This window comes from Mytilus galloprovincialis, chromosome 13, assembly GCF_965363235.1.
Source record: "Mytilus galloprovincialis chromosome 13, xbMytGall1.hap1.1, whole genome shotgun sequence".
Taxonomy (NCBI): Eukaryota; Metazoa; Mollusca; class Bivalvia; order Mytilida; family Mytilidae; genus Mytilus; species Mytilus galloprovincialis.
In genome coordinates this window covers 9,442,578-9,465,472 of record NC_134850.1, presented here as the reverse complement: position 1 = coordinate 9,465,472, position 22,895 = coordinate 9,442,578, and the positions used below count along the sequence as shown (strand labels likewise).

Sequence of the window (22,895 nt, the reverse complement as noted above, 5' to 3'; positions counted from 1 at the left end):
GATGAAGATTTTCATAAACTTTAATTATTTAAACAAAAAGTAATAACACAATTTGAATGTATAATGTTAGTCTACATTTCCACATGAACGTTTTAAGATGAACTGAAGCATTTTAACACATAACAAATAGTCCAGAGACAAATTTGGGACGCTGATTGAATTAATTTCCTGTATTTTTTTTAGAGTATAAATATTTAATTCGACAAGTGCACATAAAATATACATTTATCAAATTTGGCTATTTCCGTAAATGACACATGCACCAAATGCTTTTATGATTGGAAATTGCAATTAAATGCACCAATGAAGTGTTCATTACATGTTCTACAACCTGTCAACTAATCAATACATTGACATTGTAATCGGCAGTAAGTGATTAATAATTAATAATTATTTTACCATTAGATACTATTAACATGACATGTTTCAATATTTGTTAAAACAAGTATAAGGCTGTGATGAATTTACGTCGACTAAGAGAGTGAGCATTTCAATGTGTTATGCTTCATAAACGTCCATTTTTTCGTGCTAATGTTATATGGGTGGTGCCCCCTTAACCCCTTAAAAAATGTGATTTTTTAAAGATAAAATGACAGGCATTGTTTGGTCAAAAAAGGGTCCACTCACACCCAATTTTGAGAAGCGCTTCCCCTTACATCAAATCATGGATTCAAGCCTGGTGGTTATATCTTTACATGTTCTGTTAAACTCTTGACTTATCTTATCTTTAATCTTCATCATGTTCATATAAAGCTTAACACAGTAAATATTATTTCAGCATAAGTAATGATTTAAAAGGGACAATTAGAGATTCCCCATAACATTTTTTCAAAAGGTTTTGTTTAAAGGATTTTTTTTTCATCGTTGATATTTTGACAAATATAACGAGGTTGTTTTTGGTGTCCCCCTATTAAGGTTTTGTATAGTCGTACTTACAAATCCTTCTCTCTACATATAAAAACATACAAGTAATATCATGATATGATGCATGTTATTATTTGCAGCATGTCATGTGTGCAAAAAAAGAGAAACAGAGCTAAGACATAAGGGTAAAAAGTATACCACTTATACCTTTCTTAACCGTAACATGAGGACAGACTAAGAAATAAAGAATCTTTAGTTATATTTTTTCATGTGTTTTTGCTCAGATTGTTTTACAGATTTTTTTCACAAAAAACATACATTTTCTGTCTTTTAGCTTACACGTGCGCAAAATTGGGGAAAAAAAAGAAATGATTATTTATGTACCTGTTGCTGATGTAAGTTTCCTGCATGAAATGATAAAAGTGCGTAATCATCTTTAAAAAAAAGTCAAATTACTTATATCGTAACATATCACTAAATCATGTTTGTAATGATGCGTATATAATACTAATAATTAGAACATGGAACATGTAGATTTCTCTTACATAATAAGACAACGAGGTGCACCGACTAAGGAGTCAGATTAATTAGAGCAAGGTACATGTAGAGCTTTCTTTACATGATAATGCAGCATTGCTACATGCCTGATAGAGAGCATGCGGTGCGCCAATTAAGGAATTAAATTAAAATAGACAGGAAATAGTTGTAGTTAACTTTGAAAAGTACCTGGTACCAACAATGAAATCAAAACAAATCAATTCCAAACATCGGCTGATGAGGTAAAAGATAATGAGGTAATTATAAAACGTCGGAATTGGGGTTTCTTATCAAGATTAACATTTTACAGCACATACTTGTCATGCCTAGAGGTTTCAAGAAGTTTTAGGGAGTCAATACAATTATCTATTATATGAATGATAATACTTTGTTGTTATATAATTACATTACATAAAAAAAAGAAGATGTGATATGATTGCCAATTATGAGATAACTCACAAGAGACCAAATGACACAGAAATTAACAACTATAGGTCACATGTATGTTTTATTAGAATCTGCATTTACTTATCTTTATTTGTAACTCGAATAATTCAAGCCCTTTTCGTGTCCGATTTTCTCCAACAAGAGGTTAATGTAGCCTTCGTAGATCAGCGGAATATAACGACTGAATTATTCGGGTTACTTTATTTGCTGAAAACGATCACATGAAACCTCAATAACACATGTATTGTCCGTAGTTTTTCGACTGTTTTATTTAAGAGTTACATTACTGTAGCTGGATTGTAAATAACCAAGTTAAAGTAGTTATAATGACAGAGATTTTCAATCATTAAGAAAGATTGTTTTTGTAAGAATTACGAACATCTATTTGTTTTTGTATCAATTTCCTGTTTATGTTCTGGAATACAAGACCGCCCGCAAATACAGAAGTCAAAGTTAAAGAAGTATTGAGTAGACATCCTTGACGAATTAAATTTAGATGAAGGAATTACCCTTAAATCAACGTTAACAACTCACAATTTTGAATGGTGTATTGCGTTTTGTTTATTTTTAGTTCATTTTCGGTCATTCTGACTTCTAATTCCATTTCAAGTTATATATATAATGTATGTATCGTAGAAATCAAAAGTCGATAGGGCAAACTAAAATTGAAAAATGAAGCAAACAATAAAACACAAAAATGGCGGAGGGTTGAGATCTGAAACTTTGTCTCAATCATAGGTTCATGTACATAGTACTTTTGCTTCTGAAATAGCGAATTGCATAAAAGAGACAAATCCTGGACAAATCGTATGCGAGTTTTCTCAATAAAGATAAAAAGAGATGAATGTGCTTGTCTTTTTTTACATGCAAAATTTCTCTTTTTATAGCATATTTAACAAAATTATTGAATTCGCATCGCTTTAAATTCTTTTAAATTGCATTATGTTAAAATAGATAGTCTTTTCGTCTGGTCATGTCTAAAGAATTGAGTCTTTTCTTTCTTTCATTCAATTAAATACTTATACATAAAGTAAAGTCTGAGGAATTTTCTAATAAAAGTTTATGATGATTAATCAAGGACCAAACTATAAAATTGTTATATTTTGCGCTATATTATATTGCAGGCTAGATCGACCTGCCGAATCTGCATTAATCTTCTAAAATCTCGTTAAACAGGGGAAAAAATCCAATATTTTATGAAGATTATTTCACGGTTTGTAAGAGCGATGACTTTTTGGTCAAAATTAATTTACAAAATAATCCAGTTTTTATCGTATTAATATCAAAACAGCAATTATCTTTCTACAGTGTTTCAGATGAAAAATTACCCGCGTAAATCTCATATTTCTAAAAAGTGACAAATTGATTCTTTGAGATTTCATCAAAGTTTTAGTTTCAGTTTTGTCGCGGATGAACGATATCTAATGCGTTTAATATAATAACTTAGGATCAGTTTCTCTAAGTGTCCTAAGTTTTAGACGAGGCTGTTTTCCATTGCATTTGCCCAGAATAAGTTCATTATGATTTGGAAGTAGCCTACACTGTAATAAATAAACCATGAAATGCTGAATAGGTCTAGAAGTCAGACAAACCAGTTTGAAGTAGATCTGATATATTTGTTTTACTTCTTTTTATTTTTATGCCCCACCTACGATAGTAGAGGGGCATTATGTTTTCTGGTCTGTGCGTCCGTTCGTTCGTCCGTCCGTTTGTTAGTTTGTCCGTCCGTCCGTCTGTCCCGCTTCAGGTTAAAGTTTTTGGTCAAGGTAGTTTTTGATGAAGTTGAAGTCCAATCGACTTCAAACTTAGTATACATGTTCCCTATGATATGATCTTTTTAATTTTAATGCCAAATTAGAGGGTTTACCCCAATTTCACGGTCCACTGAACATAGAAAATGATAGTGCGAATGGGGCATTCGTGTACTGGGGACACATCCTTGTTTGCTCCTAATTTTACGACAAGATCACCTAATGTTGTGAAACGTTTTTAATACTTTAATTTCTGTAAGACGTATTGTATTAACTATAGATCTTTAAGATGGTAACTAACACTACAGGGAGATAACTCTGTAAACTCAGCTAAACGTTTTAATTACGTTGCGTTGTTAATTAAGGGAATATTAAGCTTCTCAATTATCAAAATAAGTGTTTGTCAAACGTCTATATAACCGGTGTAATTTTTCTGTTGAAACGGTCGGTTAAATTTGTTTTGAAATTTTTATATTTTTGTCAAAGGGTCAAAGAAAATACTTTATCAAAATTTTATGAAAATTAAACGAGCCAAATTAATTTTAGGAAAGTGTTGGGTACCACCTTAATTTGAATCAGTAATATTAAAACTTTTGCGTGAAACATTTATTCACCTTTTCGTAAAATGTTTTGCGCTCCATTTGCTTTAAATTTCCATAGTTTTATATTCTATAAACCCCATTCGCACCCTCTTACATGTACATTTATAACTAAATTTTAGTTATAAATGTACATGTAAGAGGGTGCGAATGGGGTTTATATAAAATTTCAAATTCAATTTGTTTCGCGGTAATCGCCTGTCATAGTGTTACGTACACAGTCATGGCTTTGTCAAACTAGTTTTTGCATATATGTCGGATATATAACATACATGAGGAAGGTATGTCTATCCATTAGTTCTACTTCGCATTTTTAACACAGAAAGACTTCATAAGATTACTTCTTCATCATTTCTAATTGTGCTGTAAATCCTTCTGGCTACGAAAGTAAATTATACAGTAAACTTAAATTGATGAAAATACTTCAGGAAATTAATTTTTGAACAATGAGCAATACGCCAATATCTTACAGTCCCCAGACACAAAAGCATTTGACATTAGTAAGATAGAATATGGATTTTAGAGATTATATCACGACATTATAAACATCTGTTTTGACAAAGAGGTTTTAAAATCTTGATCGAAATGTACAATAAAAATATAATGAATTCACAATGCAGTGGCGGATCCAAAAATTTTCATAAGTGGGGGCCCACTGACTAACCTAAGAGGGGGCCCGCTCCAGTCACGCTTCAGTGATTCCCTATATAAGCAACCAATTTTTTTCCCAAAAAGGGGGGGCCCGGGCCCCCTGCCCCCCCTAAATCCGCCTCTGCAATGAATATACAATATATCTTTTGAAAATATCGAAAGCTTTGACAATTAGGGCTCTCGAAGTACAACATAATGTTTACTGAACCCCAAAAACAGTATTTTGATTGGTCGATTACCTAGTCTTGAGTACAATAATCGTGATCGTAATTTGTATGACCACAAGTTCAGATACATACATGTACTAGTATACCGTATCTTAGAATTATTTCTGACACACAAAAGACAAAGACATATACCATCATTGTGACCCACGTGTATTGAAAGCTTTCTTAGAATTCAGTTTAGTATAAACTGTGTTTAGAAAGACAATTTATAATTTTAATGTACGCTTGGTCTTTTATTTCATGAATACATCACATGAGTTTATATATGTCGTTATATGTTATGTTATATATGTGACGGTAGTTTTATAGAGATAAAAAGAGGGACAGTTTGGGTATACCTCGATGACACAGCAACCCAAAGAGTAAAAAAAATAACTAAGAATTATACACAAAATACATGTAATAATGAGGCCATGCAACATACGATACGGTGTTTATCAATAGCAAGGTAATGCGGCGTAAAGCAACCAACAATCAATCAATCAATCAATAGCAAGGTGTTTCATAACTATGACAATATAAAAAAGAAGATGTGGTATGATTTCAAATGAGACAACTCTCTACAAGAGACCAAAATGATACAAAAATTAACAAATGTAGGTCACCGTACGGCGTTCAACAATGAGCAAAGCCCATACTGCATAGTCAGCTATAAAAGGCCCCGAAATGACAATGTAAAACAATTCAAACGAGAAAACTAACGGCCTTATTTCTGAACAAAAAAAGAACGAAAAACAAAAAGGTAACACATATACAAACGACAACCACTGAATTACAGGCTCCTGACTTGGGACAGGCACATTCATAAAAACTCTTAATTAAATCGCATAAGCAAACAAACAAAATTCTTACCTCTTCAGTTTTATTTTGACAATGAGGAAGATCAGGCAGAAAGTTACATCCGACCACCATTCTAAAAATCTTCTAAGAATAACCTTCTATTAGCAATGCACGTGTTAATATCAAACTCAATTTGTAACAAACTGTAATAGACTAGGTAATCACACAATCAAAACGTTTCCACAGTAATGGCTTTATTTCCTCCTCACTTGAAATATTTTGAATAAACTTAGTGAAAGACACACTTCAAATCATCACGTTTGCTATTTATCATAAAATCAGGTAACATAGAAACTGTTTTCTTTTTAAATTGTGAATAACTACCTATGAAAAATAGTACAATACTATATATCTATCTACTATAGAAATTGTGATATTTGAGAACATGAAAATACCTTTGTTAAAATAACGAGGTTTAAGGTTCATCATAAGGAATTGAAAAATATGGCCGTGTTTACACCTCCAAAATTACTATGAGTACAGACAAACTGGTACATCCAGGAAAGTTTTAAGGCATGGCAGGAACTAGATATATAAAAGTTATATGAAGTCTACGTTTCAGAAAATTAAAAACTTACCTGGATTTCGATGTTCATTTTTTTCCAGTCTGCAGAAGATAGCAAAATAAACAAACACCCGAGTTTCATTTGATACGGTCCACTCAGTTACACAGTTTAAACCTGTTAAATCACCTATTGTTTACAGGTGTCTATTGTCCATCTATTGTCAATTTAAATCAATACTACTCACAACATTGATTATATGAGGGGAGCTTCTCAATCGTTTTCACTACTTAGTTAATTTTTGCACCTTTTGCAGGAACGAAAAAAAATGGATAGCAAAATCTAGAAAAGTTTATAATTTTCTGAAACATAAAATGCATTTAAAATTTATATATCTAGTTCCTGCCATCCCTTAAAACTGTTGCAGGTGTATAGGTTAGTCTGTACTCAGAGTAAAATTTGGGGTGTAAATACGGCCATTTTAGCCAAAAGGTTATGATGAACCTTAAAATAACGAGGTTTAAGGTTCATCATAAGGAATTGAAAAATATGGCCGTGTTTACACCTCCAAAATTACTATGAGTACAGACAAACTGGTACATCCAGGAAAGTTTTAAGGCATGGCAGGAACTAGATATATAAAAGTTATATGAAGTCTACGTTTCAGAAAATTAAAAACTTACCTGGATTTCGATGTTCATTTTTTTCCAGTCTGCAGAAGATAGCAAAATAAACAAACACCCGAGTTTCATTTGATACGGTCCACTCAGTTACACAGTTTAAACCTGTTAAATCACCTATTGTTTACAGGTGTCTATTGTCCATCTATTGTCAATTTAAATCAATACTACTCACAACATTGATTATATGAGGGGAGCTTCTCAATCGTTTTCACTACTTAGTTAATTTTTGCACCTTTTGCAGGAACGAAAAAAAATGGATAGCAAAATCTAGAAAAGTTTATAATTTTCTGAAACATAAAATGCATTTAAAATTTATATATCTAGTTCCTGCCATCCCTTAAAACTGTTGCAGGTGTATAGGTTAGTCTGTACTCAGAGTAAAATTTGGGGTGTAAATACGGCCATTTTAGCCAAAAGGTTATGATGAACCTTAAAATAACGAGGTTTAAGGTTCATCATAAGGAATTGAAAAATATGGCCGTGTTTACACCTCCAAAATTACTATGAGTACAGACAAACTGGTACATCCAGGAAAGTTTTAAGGCATGGCAGGAACTAGATATATAAAAGTTATATGAAGTCTACGTTTCAGAAAATTAAAAACTTACCTGGATTTCGATGTTCATTTTTTTCCAGTCTGCAGAAGATAGCAAAATAAACAAACACCCGAGTTTCATTTGATACGGTCCACTCAGTTACACAGTTTAAACCTGTTAAATCACCTATTGTTTACAGGTGTCTATTGTCCATCTATTGTCAATTTAAATCAATACTACTCACAACATTGATTATATGAGGGGAGCTTCTCAATCGTTTTCACTACTTAGTTAATTTTTGCACCTTTTGCAGGAACGAAAAAAAATGGATAGCAAAATCTAGAAAAGTTTATAATTTTCTGAAACATAAAATGCATTTAAAATTTATATATCTAGTTCCTGCCATCCCTTAAAACTGTTGCAGGTGTATAGGTTAGTCTGTACTCAGAGTAAAATTTGGGGTGTAAATACGGCCATTTTAGCCAAAAGGTTATGATGAACCTTAAAATAACGAGGTTTAAGGTTCATCATAAGGAATTGAAAAATATGGCCGTGTTTACACCTCCAAAATTACTATGAGTACAGACAAACTGGTACATCCAGGAAAGTTTTAAGGCATGGCAGGAACTAGATATATAAAAGTTATATGAAGTCTACGTTTCAGAAAATTAAAAACTTACCTGGATTTCGATGTTCATTTTTTTCCAGTCTGCAGAAGATAGCAAAATAAACAAACACCCGAGTTTCATTTGATACGGTCCACTCAGTTACACAGTTTAAACCTGTTAAATCACCTATTGTTTACAGGTGTCTATTGTCCATCTATTGTCAATTTAAATCAATACTACTCACAACATTGATTATATGAGGGGAGCTTCTCAATCGTTTTCACTACTTAGTTAATTTTTGCACCTTTTGCAGGAACGAAAAAAAATGGATAGCAAAATCTAGAAAAGTTTATAATTTTCTGAAACATAAAATGCATTTAAAATTTATATATCTAGTTCCTGCCATCCCTTAAAACTGTTGCAGGTGTATAGGTTAGTCTGTACTCAGAGTAAAATTTGGGGTGTAAATACGGCCATTTTAGCCAAAAGGTTATGATGAACCTTAAAATAACGAGGTTTAAGGTTCATCATAAGGAATTGAAAAATATGGCCGTGTTTACACCTCCAAAATTACTATGAGTACAGACAAACTGGTACATCCAGGAAAGTTTTAAGGCATGGCAGGAACTAGATATATAAAAGTTATATGAAGTCTACGTTTCAGAAAATTAAAAACTTACCTGGATTTCGATGTTCATTTTTTTCCAGTCTGCAGAAGATAGCAAAATAAACAAACACCCGAGTTTCATTTGATACGGTCCACTCAGTTACACAGTTTAAACCTGTTAAATCACCTATTGTTTACAGGTGTCTATTGTCCATCTATTGTCAATTTAAATCAATACTACTCACAACATTGATTATATGAGGGGAGCTTCTCAATCGTTTTCACTACTTAGTTAATTTTTGCACCTTTTGCAGGAACGAAAAAAAATGGATAGCAAAATCTAGAAAAGTTTATAATTTTCTGAAACATAAAATGCATTTAAAATTTATATATCTAGTTCCTGCCATCCCTTAAAACTGTTGCAGGTGTATAGGTTAGTCTGTACTCAGAGTAAAATTTGGGGTGTAAATACGGCCATTTTAGCCAAAAGGTTATGATGAACCTTAACTGAAGTGTATAATGAAGTTGAAAGATGATAATTTACAAATATCACTAAGTTCAAAAATTTAGGTTAGGTTTTATTTTGTGTACCTTTGTCCAATTTTAGATGGGATAAAAGTCGGAGAGGGGGGGGGGTTGAAGGTGGTACGGTGTGATGGGTTAGTGGGGGACTGAAACGGAGAGCAAGGTCACACGGTTTCAGGATGTGATTCATTTTTTGTTGTTGCTGACATTAAGGACGTGATTGATGAGATTAGATTCCTGCGTCTTTTGTTGATAATATTGTCAACGATTTTTAACTTTACAAATGTAACAATTTTTGAAATTCTCTTTTTCCTTTAAAAAAAAATTTAAAACATCATGATCAACACATCATAACATAATTGGTTTCTATCAATTCAGGATGATTTCTGGGTACCGTAACGGTTCAGAATGCATTTTGGGTAATACTTTCATGGTTGTACCACTAAATGTATCTTTTATGTATACAAATAAACAATGGATAATCCACCAATTATATTTACACATTGAATGATATACCTTTCAATCAAAGCTCGAACTCTTTTAGTTAAAAAACCGCAACAGCGTACATATATGTTAAGAATCGCATAGCTTTTCAAGGCGGTAGACTGGGTTTAGAGGCTTTATGATTAAAACTGCAATATCCCAATTAAATTTGAAACGTGGAATATTGTTTCTTTTACATCTTCCTTTTAGACATCTTGTCATGTTATTCTATTTTGAATATCGTCTTGAGAATCAATTAACAAAAAAAAAATGAAACATGTGAACAAATTATTAGTATGCAAAATATTATTGAGCTGCCTTTCGTCATAATCACTCTTTTCTTCCTGTGCATCTGATTAAAAGAAAATAGTCCCTAGACACACGCACAAATTCTTTGGCAATTTCATTTATATCAAAATTAGTTCGTAAATGTTTGCCATTTGAAAATCTGCGTAAATTAATAGATGTTGTTATTGATAACGAATGTGTAAAATGTCAAGCAAGATATGTTGTATATTATTATTGTTTGACAATAATTTAATGATTGAATATTTGTGGTGCGTTTGTTATGTCAATAAAAGAATATATATATGTCCTTCACATGTATTGTACCTAACTCATCCCGTCGAGACTTAAGTACACATGCATAATTGAAAATATGAGGGGCTGATAAAGGTTATTTCTTTTAATTCGTTTAACTTCTTAGAGAATAAAAGAAGATGTGGTATGAGTGCAAATGAGATAACTATCCATAAAAGTCACCATGTATAGAAAGTTAACAAGTATATAGGTCAAAGTACGGCCTTCAACTAGAGCCTTGGCTCACTCCGAACAGCCGGCTATAAAAGAGACCAAAACGACTAGTGTAAAACAATTCAAATCGGAAAACAAACGGTCTAACCTAATAAACCGAAAATAGAGCATCCAGCAACAAGCGGCAATTACGGAAGCCACTAACGGAGCAGAAATTGCGTACCCGTCTGAAACATCTAACCATTTCATTCTTTTTACATAAATAAGGCCGTTTGTTTTCTCGTTTGAATTGTTTTACATTGTCTTACTGGGGCCTTTTATAGCTGACTATGCGGTATGGGCTTTGCTCATTGTTGAAGGCCGTACGGTGACCTATAGTTGTTAATGTCTGTGTTATTTTGGTCTTTTGTGAATAGTTGTCTCATTGGCGATCATACCACATCTTCTTTTTTATATTAACGGAGCAGACATTGCGTATCCTTCTCATGCATCTAACCACTAACGGAGCAGAAATTGCGTACCCTTCTAATGCATCTGGGATCCTTTATTAACATTTTATTTGGTTGTGTTTAACCAATCTTTAGTTCATGCGCGTATTATGCGGACTGTTGTCCATCTTTTTTTTTCTACATGTACCCTCTAGTTGCATGTCTTTCTTCAACTTGTTTTGATTGCCTACTAATCGGAACTTATTATTTTTCATTTGAAAATATAAACATTTTTAAGTACTCATATATTATTGACATTTGCAATATTTGTATCTTATTGCTGGAATATTATAACCCATTTGGGAATAAAATATCGATAATATTATTGATAAAGAGCCGACACTATATCAAGGAAAACTTGTTTTGTTCATTGTATAAAATATTTATCCAACATTAAATATTTATAGCGACAATATTCCATAAAGTGGTTACTTTATTTCAATTTCTTAATAGACTGTGAAACATTCATATTAAGTTATTTGTTCATATGCATTTTTCTCATCTTAAAATGTATTGCAGTATAAATACGCTATGAATCAGTTTAATTTAGATAAAAAAAAAAGAAAATGACACATTCAATAATTTGTGAATTTTTGTAACTATAAATATAATAACTTGTTATTTTCCATAACATTAACAATATTAAGAAAGTCTTTCGTTTTTTTTATTTTTTCTCTCATTATTCTATATACTTTATTTATGATGACCATTATTATCTATTCTACAGAGAAATGGACCCCCAAAAAAGAAAGACTAGAAAAACATAACGCAAATTAATAAAGAATCGAGAATACACTAATGGGCAAAACAGTAAAAAGAATAAAGAAAGCTACCTACAAAATAAAAGAATAAAGAAATGAAGGATGAACCATTAAGACCCTCAGCTATTGGCTTAAAGAAGATTTTGAAATTATATTATCTATTTTAGGATCATTTCACCCGGATGTTCGTTTAGCAGATGCTAAATCACATTAGCGTTTCAAGTAAGATGGCGGGAACGATAGGATCAACCGGTAATTTTGAAATTGTCAATTATTGAAATATAAATTTACAATTTAATTTCAAAGCCGTTTTTTAACTTATATGTTTTTATAAAGATTAGAATAATTAAAATATTGTATACCAGGACAAATAATGTACTTAAATATTATAAGGATATTTTAAAACCAATATGAGACGTCTTTGTGGAAAAGATAACGAGATAGCAAGCCATCATCTCACAAAATGTGTATTCCTTAAATTCTTCATTGTTTCCACAATAGGACCAATGATACATATTCATGCATTTCCAGCAGTCGTACCGAGCTGTGAACAAGGGTTCCAGGGTAGAGGGTAATATATTCTTGTCGATTTTTGAACAGATTATGATTTCAGTGTTATTTTCAAACGCGGTTTATGTTAAAATCAAAGTAATTTAGTAAAACTCTTTGGCTTCGAGCGCACTAGTTTATGTTTTTAAAAATGGGAAGATATTGCTGCAGATGGATTGATGATAAAGTAGGATTTTTGTTAGCTTCATGACATCACATTTATAGAGACAGTATTAATCCTTATCATCTTAAATATTTTCTAGTACATTTTACACTGATAATTTACAGCAGCAGTTGTACTGTTAGTCAAGAGTCTCATTATTCCAGTAGTCAGTGCATATATCAACAATTTTTAAATCCGTCTATAGATTTAGAAATTACTAAGAAACTATGATTCGAACTTCCAATGCAAAGTTATTATAAGGTAATTTTTGCTATTTCTTAAAGGTCCCTTTTGGTCTTAGAGCTTTTGAAGTATTAAGGTGGTACCCATCACTTTCACTAAAATTAATTTGGCTCGTTTAATTTTCATAAAATTTTGACAAAGTATTTACTTTGACCATTTTACAAAAATATAAAAAATTAAAAAAATTTGAACCAAGCGTTTTATCAGAAAAATTACACTGGTTATATAGCAGTTTGACAAACACTAATTTTGATCATTGAGAAGCTTTTAATATTCCCTTAACAACACAATGTCATTAAAACGTTTAGGTGATTTTACAGAGTCATCTCCCTGTAGTGTTAGGTACCACCTTAATACATTATTTGCCTCCTAATAATTTGAGTTCTTGAATCATTTTCTGTCAATCTATTTTAGCTCTCGATGTTCCTTATGAAACATAATAGTGAAAATCACCAAACTTAAGATTTTTTTTTGATTTTTTTTTTTCAGGAATGAAAATAACAACTTTTAACTTTACATTGTAACAAAAAATTAAGATTTTGCCAATTTCACAGAAGACGACAGGAAAGCGAAACATATTGCCATACAGAAACAGTAATCATGTATCAATTTTATGACAGAAAAATAGAGACAATTAAGAATTCATTTCATTACTATAAAAATCTTCCGAAAATGTTAATGCATCTGGAAGAAAAAAATTACGCGTTTTCTGTTTAATCAAAACTATTTGTCGTTTCAAAAAGATAGAAAAGATAAAATATTTATTTATTTATTTAGGTAAACCCAATGTAGTCGTCTCGTATCTTCGGGCCTGACGCCACTCAGATATGAGAGCACTGTATATTCGGGCCTGACGCCACTCAGATATAAGAAGACTACAACTAATACATATACAACATCAGCTCTTCATTGATTGAGATAAAGGGTCTCTTACTATAAGACAATGAATAATCACAAAGACAGAGAGATAATTTCAACGTCTTAATTAACGGGCTAGTACACTCTCTAACCCATTAGTCAACTCGTATAATTAAAAGAAAAGTCTCCTATTTTTCAAATAGTAATCCGAATTTCTTTCCCCGAAACCTAATCTTAACGGATTACGCCGGGAAATGGATGTTTTTGATCAAGCGAAAGGTTGCTCAAACGTAAAATCTAATCTAGGTTCCGTTTCTTCGGTCTCGATATTAATGTCATAAAAATGAAGCCAGATAAATTTCTTGAAAATTGTTTTTGAGATTTCTAGTTCATCTGATAATTGCAATATTCTGTAATAATTTTATAATCATATCTTAACATGCTTGATTAATCTTAGATGATAAAGTTTATAAAGAGGCTATCCATCTTCTTTGTTTGTGTTTTAAAACTCAATCAATTATTAATAATATCGCAAAATTTTTGGAAATTTCATTAATGTTAGATTGTTTCATTAATGTAACTTTTACATAATTTTAAAAATATGTTGGTAAATATAATAGTGACTTTCATGTTTATAATACTTCAAATAAGGCACCTTTCTGTTAAAGTATAGAACATTCATCTTATTTATCTAATTTTTTTTGGGGGGTTGGGGGGGGGGTTAATTTTAAGAGTCTTAATTTCTTAAGGAAACAGATTAGTAGTTTTATGAGTCAAGTTAAGAAATTATTTGTTTTCACTAGAAATTAGGATTCAAAAAGGAGAAAGAAAAAGCGGAGGAAACAATCATTCCCCCCTAAAGAAAGAATGGTCGGTCCCATTCGATAACCTCTCCTTTCTGTGTTTCAAAAAGTAAGCTTTTTGACAGGATATACCATTTATCATACTTTATTTTTTCCCTTCATTTTAACCTTTTCCGGAAATACCGCAATGAATCAAATTGAATGAATAACTGACATTTGATAAAAAAAAAAAAACAAAAAAAAGACAATAATCCTGAAACACTATACATTTCAAAGAAAATCTGGAAACATTATCAACCATTAGACGATTCAGGTGTAAGCTAGTCATTACCAGAGCATTAAATGGAAAATGGGAATAGGTACAAGTGGTAACTTTAAAGAAATAAAATTGAGAATGGAAATGGGGAATGTGTCAAAGAGACAACAACCCGACCATAGAAAAAACAACAGCAGAAGGTCACTAACAGGTCCTCAATGTAGCGAGACATTCCCGCACCCGGAGGCGTCCTTCAGCTGGCCCCTAAACAAATATATACTAATTCAGTGATAATGAACGCCATACTAATTTCCAAATTGTACACAAGAAACTAAAATTAAAAAAATACAAGACCAATGCAATAAGAAAGACATATGAGAAAATTACGCGAAGAGAACTGAGCAAGACAGTTAACTCAAAAAAATAAATAACACATTGAGAATGAAAACGGGTAGTGTGTCAAATAGACAACAACACCACAAGAGCAGAACACATCCCAAGGTAAACAATGAGTCTTCAATACAGAGAGAAAAATAATCTTTCTGAGACGGGCTTCAGCTTCAGGCCTCTAAATATAGATTTAAATGTAGTTCAAGTTGAAGTTTAGCTGACTTGGCAATGTATATAGGAAATATCATAATGTCAGTTTCGTGTAATGCAAATTTTATGTTTATAACATATACACATGTTTTCGTCTTGTTGTGCGTTAAATATTTGTAACTGGACGCAACTCGTCATCACCATCAATACATATTGGTAATGATATTGAGTTTGAATAAGCATTGCACAGAAAAGAGGATATCTTATTACATTTGTAGAAAAGACTCTTGGCTTAAAGATAAAGCGTCCATATATTGTTTCATGTAAATAGATATAGGAAGATGTGGAATGAGTGACAATGAGACAACTCACAATCCAAGTAACAATTTATAAAAGTAAACCATTATAGGATAAGGTACGTTTGCAGGACAAAAATACATGTAAGCTTGAAACTCACAAGTAAAAGGAAATGTCGTAATAAATCAATGAGACAGTAAGCGGATTGACACGAAAGTGATCAAAGACTCACAACAGACAAATTGTTTCTAATATTATAAACTCTCAATCATTTAAGGCCAAAAAGAACATTATAAATTAACTCTTCAAATGTATCCATGCATGGAATCAACTCTAACTCATTTCTTGATAAACTCTCAAAAACTAACGAAAACTAGACGCAGAAGGTCATAGAAGTATTAACCAAAAGCACATAACGTTTGTTGAAAATGGCTGTAAATGTAAACATTATTAAAACATAACATATAATTTAAACTATCTTAAATGTCAAGAGGATAATTCTATAAAAACGTCCACCATTTTCACAAAATTAAACATGTCAGAGTTATGTGAGCTTCACGTCACAATGATAAAATGATACTGACAAGTTTGCGTCTTAATTGGAAAATTTTCATTACCAGATAATGTAATGAAACTGAATGTATTGTATTTTAAGAGCTGGATGACTTAGTTATAGAGAATTTCCATTTTAAGAAATGTCTCTTTAACATTGAATGAAGTGTTTTTGTCACAGAAAAAAAATTTCTCGTGGTAATTTGATTACCTTTTAAGAAAGTTATTCACGATCTTCTTTAGATCTTGTGAAACTTTATCATAAGACTTCTTAGAAGGCAAATGCTTTTATCATTTTCATTTTATTAATTTTGTGGATGAAATTTGTTCTCAATGTGTTCGTTTGGTCTGTTGATGCATATTTTGTTTTTCTCTTACAATTTCGAAATATTTTTGGAAGAGAAAAATGTCAAAGCATTTCAAAAACAGTGTTATAAGAAATACAAATAGTCGATAACGGGGGGTCCGCCTTGAAAATTTAGAAGGGGGAGGGTGTAGTCCGAGCCGTATTACTCTGAAGTCAGGCGGTCATATTTTTTGGCGGTCATTTTTAGGACGTGACCATACGATCCAAACAAGACATAAAAAGGCTGTCAGACGTTAGAGCTTTCTCGGACTAGGGAAGGGGTACCAGTTTAATTTTCGTGATTTTTATGTGATTTAAAAAAAAACGAAGGAAAGTATTTTTCTGCCAATTTGTGTCTTTCGTCAAAGTAACCAATCAAGTATTAGGGATTATAATTTAAAGGGAAGAAATGAAATAGAATAAAAACGAATTGTATTGTACCAGACAAGATTATGCTTGGCCGCAAAGGTACAAATTAACTGGCGGAAAAGGTACAAATTAACTGGCTGCAAATATGCAGATAACCAAGCTACAACAGATATAAATTACCTGGATGCAATAGATGCAAATTAAGTGGCACTAACAGAGGCAAATACAAAGAAATGACAAAATTACCATAGGCAACAAAAAGCATTTTACAAACACATCATTATTCATACATGTATATGCAATAACGCACCCGCACCTCAAGACAGATATATATGATACGTTACTTACTATAACGTGGACAAAGCTTTCATTGATTAAACTTTTATTATCCCTTAAAATAAGACTGTTCAAATATAACACATACGTATATCAAATCTAGGTGAGCAGAGTGAAAAAGAGTTGTATTGAAGTGTGAATGAACGTGCCCTGTGATTAGGAAAATAAAAATTGAATATGATACCAGTATTGCCCCCAGGATTGACTTCTAGGAACATCAGTGCTTTGAACGTTTTGATTGGTCTAACGCGCATTTACGAAGACGCAATTTAGTAACGGTGTTGAATTTTGGCGGACAGTGTGACAATTATTTTGATCGAGACTTGATTTTCTAGAACGTTGAAATGAAGCCTCAGATGTAACGTGGACGGAAGATGCTATTGTCTTCTGATCTTTGAGTGGCTTTTATCTGACTCAAATTAACTGTTGATTGGCATCATAAGTGCATAAACGGCTGATAAAAAAGGGATCATTCATGTTTGTCTAATACTTGTACTTTTGTTTTCTCTTTAAGACCAAATAAGGTATTTTTGTCTACATGTACAATAATTAGGTTTATAACATATAGCTATTTTCATGTAAATGTTATAGCTGACATTAGAAATCTATATCGACCTCTGGATCCACCTATGACACGCTAAAGTCAGAAGTGGGAGTAAAAAGTCTGTGCATTTACCATATATGTAGCTCCTGAAGGGGTGGTCCTTTTGTATATGACCTGCGATTTGATAGAACCATTTATCAGTGAAAACAAGAAATATGTAAGCATATTTAAAGACAAAATCAAGGAGGAAAAAGGGAAATACATTATAAAAAAATGCAAAACAAATAATACAGTATATAAATTCTTTTGGAGAGTCGCACAGTTTATATTTCTTCACCGATTCAGCCCTCTCTTATAGGTGTTGGATACATTAATGTCTGACAGTGAAAAAAGGCAGTGTAATAATAAAAGTTAATCATTCTACGCTTGTCATAATTGAATATATTCAAATACTTGTATATTTTATACTTGCATTTAAAAGAGGGGCGAAAGATACCAGAGCAACAGTCAAACTCATAAATCGAAAATAAACTCACAACGCTATGACTAAAAATGAAAAAGACAAACAAACAAATAATAGCACTGAGAAACAACATAGAAAACTAAAGACTGAGCAACACGAACCCCGCCAAAAGCTGGGGATGATCTCAGGTGCTCCGGAATGGTAACATAAACGTTTTATTTCATGCTTTGATATATATCAGACCTCGAGCCTTCTGCTCTTTAGCTGATATCGTGACCTTGGAACAGTACTAGAACTAGTAATTTTTCGATGTCGTACAAGTGAGAAGTTGAGCGCTATAAAACTTGGTTCAATCCACCATTTTCTATATTTTAAAATGCCTGTACCAAGTCAGGAATATGACAGTTGTTGTACTTTCGTTTGATGTGTTTTATCATTTGTTTTTGCCATTTGATTAGGGTTTTTCCGCCTTGAATTTTCCTCGGAGTTCAGTATTTTTTTGTGATTTAACTTTTTTTTCAGTGTTGACAGTTCAGAGTCCACTCATGGTTGGAGCATTCAAGATACCCTATACTCTTCAGCATCCAGTACACCGTGCACGAGGAGGAAATATGCTCTCTAAGGGGTTTACAGAATAGAGCATAATGTGGCAATAAGAGACAGAATGGAGTAATATGTACAAAAAAATAATGATTACAGAGTATAAAGAATGAAGAACAATTGGTAAAAGAAAATGAAAGAAAAATAGAGAGAATGCATTAGCAATTAAAGAAAATAGAATTGAAGACCCCCCCCCCCCCCAGATCATCAGGAAGCAAAATATTACAGCAATGGTAATAAACGTTCCTTCTTTACTCACGAAATAAGAGTTGGCTCTAATGTTTTGTGTTGGTGTTCCTGTGAATATACTTCTATTTGAAAGACCATATGTCTGCGAAGTTTGAATTATAATGTACTTGAGTAATAGGTTATGTTTGCAACAAAAGGTAAATGAAGGCATCAGTAGTATACAGCAATTCAAAATTCATAAATCGATTGAGAAAAAAACAAATCCGGGTAACAAACTTAAACTGAGGGAAACATATCAAACACAAGATGATAACCACGTCACAACACTAAAATGTAAAACACACAAACACGAACTATAATATAACAACGGCCATTTTCCAGACTTGGTACAGAACATTCTAAGAAAAAAATGGTGGGTTGAACCTGGTTTTGTGGCTAGCCAAACCTCCCACTTTTATGGCAATGTTAAATATAACACCAAAATGACAACCATACATGACAGGTAAACTTTTTCGAAATCTATGTTGTCATATTTGTAAACTTTCAATTGGATATGATATAAAATAAATTTTGAAAATTATGAAAATTAAACTCTATACACTAGATAAAGTACCAGTCCAAATTTGTAAAGCCCTCTACATTCAAACTTATTGCAGAAATAGAGGGTACTATACAATGTAAAAAAGAACGTGTTGGTAAATAAGATATGTATTTCCTACTAGTAGAACCCTGATTGGAGGACCTACCAAAGCATATATATTCCATGTATATACATGTACAATGTATATAAAATGATTTGACTATATAATATAATTTCTGAGTAGGTGTTTCTCAACACATCTCCTTATTTTTTATGTAATAAACAAAATATTTCTCAGTACTGCTTTTAAAGATAATAATGTAAATATTCATAATTTTGATAAACGTTTGCACACAGGTACATACTTAAGGCATATATTTTCGTAAATACTTCCTTTTGAATCTTCGTTGGTCGTATAAAAATACCTGGGAAAAAAAGGGGGGGTCAAAAATGAAGTCTTCTAGCTTTTATTCCATTTGAATATGTCTTTACTATCCATATTTACCTTTTAATCTCCAATTGACGAAAAATGTAACAAAACTGCAATTTTTAGAAAGCAGTCAGTGACATCTTTATTTAAGTCACATGGTCAAAAGTGCCGTTATGTAAGAAAATAGTTGTTCGTAACTCAAAGTTAACAACTACAGTAAAGCTGTGGCACTGTGAATTGGAATCTAAAAGTCGTTACACTGCCTCTTTATTGATAATTATTTATACGGAGGCTATTTACCGACAATTTACACGCAATTTACTGCATATTTTCCATGTTCGATAATAATCAATTGACTAAGGAAAATCATCAGATTATTCATTGTTTTGAGATTTTTAAATGTCAAAATAAGATAAAACAAGGAAATTAAAATATAAAACTTTTAAGTTATCAATTTTAAATCTTACCTGGTTTTTACACCTTGGAAGATCAGGAAAGAAGTTACATCCGACGACCATGGTTAAAGATGATGTCTTTTCTTCACTAAAACAGTATTTGCAAGTTACGAAACTCTCAATTTATTTATTGATAAAACACCTATCAGACAAAGAAATTGTCAATTTGAATTAATACAAAATAACGAAGTTGTTTGTTGGATCTCTGTATCAATATCTCCAGTCTTTTCCGATTAACAACTTTTTTTACAGAATGATTCACAATAAACTATAACTTTTTTCACTAAATGATATCCTTTATTTTATTTCAATAGCTTCCTATATGTGTTTGTGTCTGTTGTCAAATGTTATTAACAGAAACACGTGTTGACATATTGACATAAATTGAAACTTAAAAGTGTAAAAATCCAATTTTCAACCAATTATGGTGATTTAGAGTAGTTCCGAAGTCTCGATAGATACTACTCTCTATGTGATCTCCCTCTCTCTAGATCCATGCGATCCGATAATACGACCTTATGATTCGACTAACAACCAACTTAATTTATTGATCACCACTATTAACCTGGAACACGCGACTATGATACAATGGATCATGGATAACCAACTCAATTATTTATTTCCTTACTATTTATACAGGTAGCATGAAAAGGCCAATAAATACACAAGGGAATTTAATGTTTTTAATGTCAAAACAATTGATAATTACGGTATGATATAAGACAAATGAAAAAGATAATTATACAAGATATATATATTACTGAGAGATATACTGGGAGATCTTCGGAGAGAGAGAGAGAGAGAGAGAGAGAGAGAGAGAGAGAGAGAGTATCTAACCCCAGGTTGAAAATAATTGGGCAATAAAATGAAATCGACGACTAATAGAAATAAAATTCTGTACATAAATACTGTACTGATATCGATGTTTATAAATAAAAGAAAACCAGAAATATTTTTTATTAAAATTTGAATTAATCACTTGTCAGAATTGTTAGCGATTTTAACAGCTAATTGGGCAGATGCAAAACCTTGTATGTTTCTGTATCACTGAAGGCGACCTCGTGCATTCTGTAATTTAAAAATAAAATATAATTGGTAGTTTGTTCACTGCAAAAACATCTTAAAAATTAACAGACACTATAAAATATTATGAAATAATTACTGCATTCAAAACTCTGGCAGGCGCGACTTCTGTATTTTTGTTAGCCTATAGTCTGCACAGCACGTGATTAGGTCTGCCCAGGTGTAATGCATTTTTATTTTTGACAGGTGATTAGAGCATAAAAATATATCTTTCGAATTTTATATTATAGGTTAACAAGCGTTTGTTTGTATACTAAAGTAAGAAGCTAGTGCCATTGAAATACATGTATACTTGAAATGTGCTTGAGATCAAAACATTTATGTTTTTCATTTTGTAGACTTATAGATATATACAAAAGTATTTCGTTGTAAAATTTATTTTATTGCATTGCCTCAAGTACTCGAGAAGTATGAAAATTATTTTTTGAAATTGCATAATTTTTATTTCAAATTACAAAATGTAATGAAGTCAGTCTATTTTATGAGGGTATAAATATTTGAAAGAAATCTATAAACGAAGTACATTCTGAAAATATAATTGAATAAAAACGATAACAAATATTTTTCTTTATATATGGCAAAAAAAAGGATCGTAGCGAACCTCTTGAATTGAAATTGAGAAATGCTTGTTTTAACATTCAGTGACAAATAGTTCAGGCATATTCAAGACGAGAACAAAGTCCCAATTAGCACAAGAGGCAGGTTCTGCCAGGTATATTTAGGCCAATAAAGATGAAAGGCGGTAAATTTAGACGACCACTGAGAAATATTGGTATGGAGGATTCCATCCATCTAGGGTTGCTCATTAGAGAGTAATGAAACCTAGACGTAATCTTGTCGGTAGAGAAGCACGTACATGGTTAATATATGGTACAGGTTCAACCCACCAGGTTTTTTTTTAAATGTCCTGTACCAAGTCAGGAAAATGGCCATTATGTTGTAGTTCGTTTCTGTGTTTGTTACATTTTAATGATGTGTCGTAGTTCTCTTATATTGGATGCTTTCCCCTCAGTTTTAGTTTGTAACCCGGATTTGTTTTCCTCTCAATCGATTTTTGAATTTCGAACAGCGGTATACTACTGTTGCCTTTATGTACAGACGCCCAAAATTATAGAAATTGTTTTACTGCCGGAACGGAATGTCTAGGAGCTATTGTATTTCTATACAAAAAGACTATTCTTTTTGGTCGGAGATGAAAACACAAAGATTAGAGGAAGAAAAAGACAACTGAATGATATTCAAAGGTAAGATTATATATGGTTCAGAAATAAAAATATTTCATTGGTAAAATTCCTGAATCGCATTATTGGTGCTAACTGCAGTTTGAAATAAAAGGAGACATACCCTAATTATAAAGCAACCTATCAATGGAACAG

At 32.0% G+C, this 22,895-nt stretch overlaps 1 protein-coding gene across 2 annotated transcripts in view; it reads right to left on the bottom strand.

Annotated features, from left to right (window-relative positions):
- The window catches only part of LOC143056928 (uncharacterized), a 135,991-nt gene extending 115,157 nt beyond the window's left edge, over positions 1-20,834 (bottom strand). Inside the window, exon 1 of one of the 2 annotated variants that reach the window (XM_076230132.1) lies at positions 20,449-20,834. In XM_076230132.1, the coding sequence (XP_076086247.1) occupies positions 20,449-20,499 (51 nt within the window). In that variant the 5' untranslated portion in view covers positions 20,500-20,834. Of the gene's footprint in view, positions 1-5,928; positions 6,135-20,448 lie in introns of those variants that run through there. The other variant, XM_076230127.1, reaches the window with a different exon arrangement.
- Between the last annotated feature and the right edge of the window lie 2,061 nt (positions 20,835-22,895).